Below are 10000 nucleotides of genomic sequence, written 5' to 3' on the forward strand. Positions count from 1 at the left end.
GTGACACCTTTTTTCAGATGAACACTCGTCAATGTCTGGAACCAAATGAGCATAATAAAGCGGGCTCGAAGACTGCACTTTCAAATTCTTATTTCAAACAAAACAACATGGCGACGACTAAGAGGTCGAGCTGCCAAAACATCACGTGACTAATGGGCACGGAAGGCGTGTAAAACAGAACTGTCAACATCAGTCGTGAGAGTACCTTCATTAGACTGGACCTTACCTGAGCAGTTTCTTCCGTCTCCTTGATATCCTTTTTTGCACGTGCAATTGTAAGATCCTATGGTATTCATACATCTGGCATTAACGTCACAGTTGTTTTCAGATAAACACTCGTCAATGTCTGGAAGCAAAATGAACACAACAAAGGGAACTCGATGAATGCAGTCCAAACAATGCAACATGGCAACGACCACGAGGTCGAGATGTGCCAAAACAACACGTGACTCATGGGTACGCAAGTCGTGCAAAACAAAACCTTCATTAGACTGGACTTTACCTGAGCAGTTTCTTCCGTCACCTCCATATCCTCTTTTACAAGTGCAATTGTAAGATCCTATGGTATTTGTAAAGGTGGCATTCACATGGCACTCGTTTTCAGATGAACACTCGTCAATATCTGGAAGCAAATGAACAGAACAAAGCGATCTCAAGGGCTGCACTCCAAATACAACAATGTAACAACGACCAAAGGGTCGACGAGTGCCAAAACGTCACGTGACTCATAGGCACGCAAGGGCGCGCAAAAAAACAAAAAAATAAAGAACCTGTCAGGATCAGTTGCGATAACACCTTCATTAGACTGCACTTTACCTGAGCAGCTTCTTCCTTCTCCTTCATATCCCTTTCTGCAAGTGCAATTGTAAGATCCTATGGTATTCGTACAGGTGGCATTCACGTGGCACTCGTTTTCAGATGAACACTCGTCAATATCTGGAAGCAAATGAACAGAACAAAGCGATCTCAAAGACTGCACTCCAAATACAACAATGTAACAACGACCAAAAGGTCGACGTGTGCCAAAACGTCAAGTGACTCATATGCACGCAAGGCGCGCGCAAAAAAAAAAACCTGTCAGGATCAGTTGCGATAATACCTTCATTAGACTGCACTTTACCTGAGCAGTTTCTTCCTTTTCCTCCATATCCCTTTTTGCACGTGCAATTGTAAGATCCTACAGTATTCGTACAGGTGGCATTTACGTGACACTGGTTTTCGGATGAACACTCGTCAATGTCTGGAACCAAATGAACGTAAGAAAGCCAATTCGAGGACTGCACTTTCAAATTGTTATTTCAAACAAAACAACATGGCGACGACTGAGAGGTCGAGGTGCCAAAACATCACGTGACTAATGGGCACGCAAGGCGTGCAAAACAGAACTGTCAGCATCAGTCGTAAGAGTTCCTTCATTAGACTGGACTTTACCTGAGCAGTTTCTTCCGTCTCCTTGATATCCTTTTTTGCACGTGCAATTGTAAGATCCTATGGTATTCATACATCTGGCATGAACGTCACAGTTGTTTTCAGATAAACACTCGTCAATATCTGAAATCAAATAAACATAACAAAACAATCTCGAGGACAGCACTTTCAAGTAAGGCAACAATGCGACCACAAGGTCGGTGTGTGCAAAAACATAACGTGACTAACGGGGGTGCAAAACAAACTTGCTAGTATCAGTTTCAACAGTACCTTCATTAGATTGGACTTTACCTGAGCAGTTTCTTCCGTCTCCTTCATATCCCTTTTTGCAAGTGCAATTGTAAGATCCCATGATATTGGTACATCTAGCATTCACGTCACACTCGTTTTGAGATGAACACTCATCAATATCTGTAACGAAATGAACAGAAAAAGGCGAACTCGCCGAAGCCACTTTAAAGAAAACAATATGGCGACGAGAACAAGGTCCATGAGCGCGAAAACATCACGTAATTAATGGGCATTTAAGACGTTCAAAATGAAACTCAGCATCAGTGGCGATAATACCTTCATTAGACGTTTTGGATTTTACCTGCGCAGTTTCTTCCGTCTCCTTGATATCCACTATTGCAAGTGCAAGTGTAAGCTCCCATGGTATTGATGCATGTGGCATTCACGTGACACCTTTTTTCAGATGAACACTCGTCCATGTCTGGAACCAAATGAGCATAACAAAGCGGGCTCGAAGACTGCACTTTCAAATTCTTATTTCAAACAAAACAACATGGCGACGACTAAGAGGTCGAGCTGCCAAAACATCACGTGACTAATGGGCACGGAAGGCGTGCAAAACAGAACTGTCAACATCACGGTAGCCTTGCAGCTCCTACAAGGTCTCACCTGATTGGAGACCACGCTTGAGGTTTAACAAAAGAACAAATAACAGAAACAATAGACCCTAGAGGATAGAGTTGCAGCCCTTTTGTTTTAGGCCTAGGGTCCATTGTTTCTGTTATTTGTTCTTTTTTTAAGGGTTAGGGTGGTCTCCAATCAGATGAGACCTTGTAAGAGCTGCGAGGTGACCCCAACATCAGTCGTGAGAGTACCTTCATTAGACGGGACCTTACCTGAGCAGTTTCTTCCGTCTCCTTGATATCCTTTTTTGCACGTGCAATTGTAAGATCCTATGGTATTCATACATCTGGCATTAACGTCACAGTTGTTTTCAGATGAACACTCGTCAATGTCTGAAACCAAAGAAACATAGCAAAGCGAACTCGAGGACTGCACTTTACAACTTTTATTTAAAACAAAACAACATGACAACGACCAGGTGGTCGACGTGTTAAATGATCACGTGACTAGTGGGCATGCAAGGCGTGCAAAACAAAACTGTCATTGACGGTAGTTGGTTATTCGAACTCTTTCAGTAAGAATGAAGTTTTCATAGTTCCTGTCTACTGCCGATCTCGCACAGGAGCTCGTCAACGGGAGCCTTTATGTCCACTTTATTCCTTAAGTCAACCCTTTCCAGAGTAAATTTATTTTTAGGAACAGCTAGATTTCCTGCATCTTCATTGGCTTGCTGGACACAGGTTATCAGTTCATATACCTGCTGTACCTAATATGGTCAGGAAACACTTCAGCAGTAAAGCGAGATGAAAACATTTTTGCAGCTCTGAGTAAAAAGGGCCTACAAAAGCCGTTTTGGACAGGCATTGACCGAGGCAGAATTTGATGCTTTAGTCGGCAATACTACCCCCGGGAACACCAAAGAAGAGTCGTTGATCCTGGAGGTTTTAATAAAACAATTATTCTACTCGGGCTTGTTGGATATAAAATGATTGTAACCAACTCGGCGCTTTGCGCCTCGTTGGTTATCTATCACTTCATAGCCAGCAAGCCCGTGTAGAATAATTGCCAAATATACATTTCGTTCCGTATCCTCAGTAACCGTATGCAGAAGCCATCGTTCTTTTGACTAAAAAGGGAAACGGAAGACGCTAAAGCGTTTGTAATTCCTTGAGTCGACCCTTTCTTGAGTAATTGATTTTTAGGAACATTTTTTTTCCCGCGAAAAGTATTATATTTCCCTTGACGCTGAGATAGCTCTGTTTGATTGGCTTTTACAACTGTGGGGGTGCTGAATCTCTCGAGGGAGGAGTTCTGTGAATAAATCTACTCGGGAAAGGGTTGACTCCTTGGCCAATTATGGGAGATTTATAAAGGCTTTATAAAGAGCGTTTATAAAGGCTCCCCTTGGTGAGCTCATGTCTGGCATCATTTACTGAATTGCCTTGAAAAATCCTATCTCGATCCTATTTTTGAAAGAAGCTCTCAGTTGTGTGCACCTGATAGATACATGTTCAACTACTATCCCTCCGTTTTGAACCAGGTCGTCCCACATCTTTATGCTTTGGACAAGAATATGTGAACGATTGAAATAAGATAATTTATCTTTTTTTTTGCCTTGGAGGATAGATATCAAGTTATTCAACTTTAAAATGGCGCGTTCGATTCTTTGGCATTGGTCAAATTATTCGCTTAGCTACTTGGCTAAAACCAACTAACAGGATATGGGATGCCGATCTCACCGTTTTCGCAGTGTCGTCCGGTGAATCCCGCTTTGCAGAAACACTTGTAGCTGTTCTCTTCGTACAATGGCAGACACTTTCCATTGTTCTTACAAGGCCAAACGCTACATCTTGACTATAAAGAATTAATGCAGATTTATTTGATATAATAATAGACTTGCGTGGAATGTTACGCTAAATCTTGATTGCTATGAGTTTGTGTAAAGTCTTAGCCAAAGGCATGGCCACGCGATCGCTTCATATGTCCTTTTTAAAGCAGTGAAACCTTCATCTTCCATTTCAACAACTAATTTGATAAGTGATACTGATTAAAAAGGTGGTAAAGATAATAAAGTGACATTGACGGTGAATGACGGTTTGGCCTTTCAATATTCAATTTATTCCTTTCGGTTTTGAACGATAAACTGAGGCTGTTATGTCTAGGCGACAAAGAACGTCAGCGACAACTAGTGATGGTGTGCGACGTTCTTCGTAGCACTATTCGCAATGCGTACCTATTTTTTGATACTTTCATGCAGAAGAATTAAAAAGGAGAAAGAACACAAAAACACACACTGTACGCCATAAACGTCCAAGACTTACGACTTACCGCGATGCTGAAGTGGTGAAAGGATTCGTTGGACATGAATTTGTCCGAGTTGTTGTACTTGTCCGAAGGGAGCAGTTCACAAAGCAGTTTACCGTTGATGTTCGGGTATGCAGCCAGGTTGTATGAAAAACATGTCACAGTTTCCAAGCAGGCAAGCGAGCACTGGGGCGTCCGATCAACGTGACTATACCCAAGAATGGTGATATTCAAGTAGGAGAATTTGTCTTCTTTAAAGTTTGCATATCTGACACCAGTGTGAGTTTCCCCGCGACTGAAAACTTTGCCGGCCTTTTCCTCTGAGATAGATGATTTGCAACCAATCTCTATAGACCCAGATAACAATGGGATAACATACAATGCGATTGCTGGTGGACGAACAAAAGGATCTAATGAACGGTCTTTTGTTTTCGTCCACCAACATGGCGTGGCTGTTCACATGTACGCAATGCGCATCTTTTTTTAATACGCATATCTTAGTAACTCCTTTCCATGGTTTGTCAATATTTTCGCAATAAAAAAAAATAATTAATAAAATTAGAATGTAAAAAGAGGTAAAACACACACTATACACCATAAAAATCCAAGACATTCGATTTACCGCGATGCTGAAGTGGTGAAAGAATTTGTTGGACACGAATTTGTCCGAGTTGTTGTACTTGTTCGAAGGGAGCAGTTCACAGAGCAGTTTACCGTTGATGTCCGGTTTAGGAGCCAAGTTGTATGAAAAACACGTCGAAGTTTCCAAGCAGGCAAAGGAGCACTGGGGCATCCAGTCAACGTGACTATACCCAAGAATGGTGATATTCAAGTAGGAGAATTTAAAGTTTACGAAACTTACACCAATATTAGAATCACTGCGACTGATAGCTTTTTCGGCTTTTTTCTCTGAAATAGATGAATTGCAGCTGAACAGAAACAAAGGAAAGGTGTCGAGCACGCCACGGCGAACACGAGCGCCTTGACAACATCGGAGTGTTTACGGTTTCGGCCTTGTCTTTGAGGTGTCATTTAAAAAAAAAAAATGTTCGTATTTCGTCAGGTTATGCTATGACAATGAAATTGACATCGTCTTGTAGTTTTCAAACCAAGGAAGTATTCTTCTGGTTTCAGAACGTTGTTTTTTCCTTTGTTAGGTTCAGCTCAAAGCAAAAGCAGGTAGTCTTATTCTAAAGGTTTAAGCTACAAGGGATTTTTAATTTTCTAAAATTTTCTAAGGAATCGATTTTGAGATAAATTTTCATCTAAGCGGTCTCAGCGTTTTTCACTTTGTTGACGTGCTTTGATTTTATACCATACTTTGTTTAAATTCCCGGTCAAAAACGTTGTCGTGAACTTTGATGGAAGGTAACAAATGCAAAAAGCGAGATCATGATAAAATGTTGCCGACACCCTTTAGCTAAACATATCAAATAACGTTCAAACAAAAGAGTACTTTTCTCGGTTTGAAACTACATTCAAGGACCAATAAAGTGATGTTAATTTCATTCTTATAGCATGAACACCGAGGATATACGAACGTTTTTAGAAAACTGACACCTCGAACCTATGATGGGCCCTCAGTTAAATTTGTAGAGTTCAGGTGAAGATAAAATTGAGAGAAAAACAACGTATTATACCTGTAGCAACTGCATGTGAGGGGAAAATTATTAGTATAAGCATAGAAGCTTTCAGAAATGTTGTACAGCCAAAGGGTTTCATCCTTTCTGCTTACTTTACGGCGCAGTAACTGTCTGACCGACAGTTTAGTGCAAACCAGGAAGGTTCACCATTGCTCATCCAGACGTAAAATGATTTAATAATAAATGGTTCGTGGTTTTTAAGGGTGCAAGTTCCTGTCAAGCGGAGTTTGTGTTGAAGACAAGTAGTTGTTAACGATGTTTTTAATTCTCGATAAAAGCATTAATTTACTACATGAATATTTTATCTTAGCTTGAGGACATCTGTCTTTAAGTTCACAGCGAACATTACTACTTTACTATATTATACTTCACCATAGAAGATTGTTATTGCTTACCCTAGTAATTCTTGTATAGAAAATGTATCGTGGTAAAACAAAACGCGTGCCTTGTGCTAATTTAAATACAATGAAAGGATATAGACGTAAAATGACGTAACAGTAACTGGTTCGTGGTTTTTAAGGGTGCAAGTTCCTGTCAAGCGGATTCAGTGATATCTGGCTGTGGTGAAGATGAATAGCTGGTAACGATGTCTTAAATTGTGCATAAAGCATTCATTAACTTCGTGAATATTTCATCTTAGCCGTGAAGACATCTCTCTTTAAATTCACAGCGAACTTCTTCACTTTATTACATTTTTCCATAAAAGATTATTATTACTTACCTAGGTGGTCTTTCTTTTATAGAAATGTAGATCGTTGTAGAACAAAACGCGCGCTTTTTACGAAGACAAAATAAGTTCCTGCCAATATTAACAGACGAAGCCCTAGTATGAAAAACGATATAAAATTAAGCACGTACACATGCTAGAACACAACTCAACAGCCAATTCCCGTCCGCTTTAATAGTTATTGCCATATCTACTAGAGCTCCTAAGCCCCTCGTTATGTAGGACATTTTTAAGATCTGTGAAATAACTTTAGCTTGAACGTTGTCAAAGTCTTTAACTCTCTATGTTGCAAGAAATATGTCGGCAGTTTGTGCTTGACACATCGGCGATAAGCAAGAACATTATTCAGCCTAAAAAACTGGAGACTTTTGAGTTTGATCCAAAGCTCATCATATGGTTCAATATTAAATTCCTGTCTTAGTTTGCAGCCTTAAAATGACAATAAGTTGATGGAATGATTTTCTTCGGATTAACAAAGGAAAGCGTCTTTGTTGATGTTCGTAACACATGGTATGCTCCCTGTTCCCTGGTTCACGAACGCAGGCCTCTAAGACAAATTAAGAGCAAGACTAGGGCAGAGTTGAGAGCTTAATATTTTTCTTTTTATAGTGTGGCGTTAAAGAGAGATTATAGAGTCAAGCAAAAAAAAGAAAAGAAAGTTGAAAATATTTTTCATCTTACACAAAAAGAGGGGTATCGCGTACGACAGTTTTTCTCTGAAACAATCAAGGGGCTACGTTAGTAGAGTATTTCTGTTTTTTTGTCAGTTCTGAACATAAACGACTTATAACGTTTTCTTTTGCCCGATGATGATGATGATCATGATGATAATAATAATACTAACAACTTCGTTTAACCACGGAATCCTCGTCGCTGAAAAGTGGTCCTCTAAAGAGCCGTGCGCATTAACACTTATAAAGCTGGACTTTGCTAAGAAATCTTATATTAAACACTAAAAGATCAAGTAAGAAATTTTCCAATATAAACTAGCGGAATAAGAACCTTTTATCATCGTTTTGGCTAAGAAGATTTGAAAAAAGGAAAACAATTCTTTGAAAGTGTGAAATACTGTCCATCCTTGCTAGCTGTAACAGCAGTTATTAAAAGTGCCGTCACATGGAATGGAGTAACAAACTGCATTATTACCTTTAATCTTTCAATGTTTTCAATTGAGTGATGTTAAGCATTCGTCAGAGAGGAAATAATAAAGCATTTGTTTTCTTTGAAATTAGAAAAGAAATTAGACATGTTTGTAAAGTCAAAATATATGTCACCTATGCAATAATGCGTGCATCTTGTTAAAAATAATTTAAATGTGTTTCGTGTGATGCCCGAACATTGCCATAACATGAAGAAAATTTGAAGGGAAGACAGTCTGTTGAGGCATTTTGCATGATTTTGTGATTTCTAAGGGGAGTATATCGGCCCAAAACAATCCATGGTTTATTCACCCGTACATTAATACATATATTATTGCTTTTAGTCCATTTTAGAAATATTAATTGCTAAGTACCTTATGATCTGTGACTGAAATGGCACCATTTACCAAATGTTCCTGAATATTTAATCTTATCAATTAGAGGTTATTATTTTTTGGCTAACTGGGTCTTGCCGTGTAAAGTTCTTTTTTCCATTTCGTAAAATTATATCATTCTCTGATGCATCTTCCAGCATAGACCGGTGATATATTTTTTAAAGAAAAACTGCAGACATATCCGGGCAAAGTTTGTTTTATAAATTATGATGATGAACCTTAAATGCTCCACTAGCTAAAGCCATGGTGCTTTCAATGGATACATAACCATAATCTAACCATAACCATAGGGGTAATCCTCTGTAAACAGGCATGACTTAACCCATGCAGACACTTCTGGCGCCCTAGGATATCCCCAGTTGACGGGTAAAATCGTCTGGTGTTAGACAGATTAGAATCCGTTTTAGTCTCTCTCCCACGAGTCAATGAGGTCATGTGAAGAAAGTATTCCCCGTCTCAGGACACTATATGACAAGGAAAATGGATAGTTACAAACTGCTGGCCTTACAGCAGGCTTGGTTATCATGCTGTACATTCTGTTTATGAGTTGAATAGCAACAGCATGGACAAATTGGCAACATTGTCAGAACGTGATCACGACTAAAAAATGAAGTAAAATACACTTAAATATTTCTTAAAATTGTGTCTCAAAATGCACTAGATTGCGTCTCAGCAAATATTCATTATTTTAAAAAATGTTCGGGGGGAGAGGGAATGCTCCCAGACACCCCTTGTGGTCCTTGTGGCCCTTGGCTACTCAGGACTCCTCTCCCAAATGATAAATCCTAGATAGAACCCTGGGAATTTCCCCATATCTTGTTCATGCTTGAAGAAGAGGAACTAGTTCATGTTGAGGAAAGCTTTCCAATATAGGTATCGCAAAAAAAGCAAGACTTATAAAAGTGTTTTTTCTTCATTTTATTCCCTTTCAACAAACATGTATTTAATAGCTACACTGTATGAATCCAACATCAAAAAGGAACAGAAAAAACCAAAACATCGCCAAAGACACACGTTGAAAAGTTATGCCTAGTACTTAATCTAATATGCATTGTCTCTTTGAAGCAAAGGTGCTAGTCCTTAAAATAACAATTCCAACAGTACTACACCAACCCCAATAGATTGTTCTCCTACATAAAAAAAGGCTTCATGAAGAAGAATTTAACCCTGAGCGCAAGGAAGCGCCATTGGCACTCAGTTTGGGTCATTCTGCAGAGGTGAATTAAATCGCTCAATGGAAAGGTTTTCCCCATGATCTAAACATTCATTCTCCTATTAATTTGCTAGTCATTTATGTGTTATTCATGTGAATTTGGTGTTATATCATTCAAAACAATATCCCTTAACTGATAGTAATTTTTATTCTCAACACTTGTTTAACGGAAAGTGTTTTAAATTGTGAGAAGAATTTACATGCTGATCACCCCTGGGAGTCAAAGGGTTAAAACGAGGATGATCCTCACCACGTGATTCTAGCATTGTAGCTTACGGTCGGCAAAAGATGTATCC

General features: G+C 39.2%; 1 protein-coding gene across 1 annotated transcript in view; it reads right to left on the reverse strand.

Moving 5' to 3' along the window:
• Positions 1-2478: 2478 nt before the first annotated feature.
• Positions 2479-10000, reverse strand: part of LOC138033271 (uncharacterized) — an 11608-nt gene continuing 4086 nt past the window's right edge. The window contains exons 2-5 of the mRNA XM_068881036.1: positions 5210-5266; positions 4612-4934; positions 4023-4137; positions 2479-2675 (exon numbers count right to left, since the gene is read on the reverse strand). Coding sequence (XP_068737137.1) covers positions 2479-2675; positions 4023-4137; positions 4612-4934; positions 5210-5266 — 692 coding nt within the window. The remainder of the gene's footprint in view (positions 2676-4022; positions 4138-4611; positions 4935-5209; positions 5267-10000) is intronic.

Source organism: Montipora capricornis, chromosome 14 (assembly GCF_036669925.1).
Source record: "Montipora capricornis isolate CH-2021 chromosome 14, ASM3666992v2, whole genome shotgun sequence".
NCBI lineage: Eukaryota > Metazoa > Cnidaria > Anthozoa > Scleractinia > Acroporidae > Montipora > Montipora capricornis.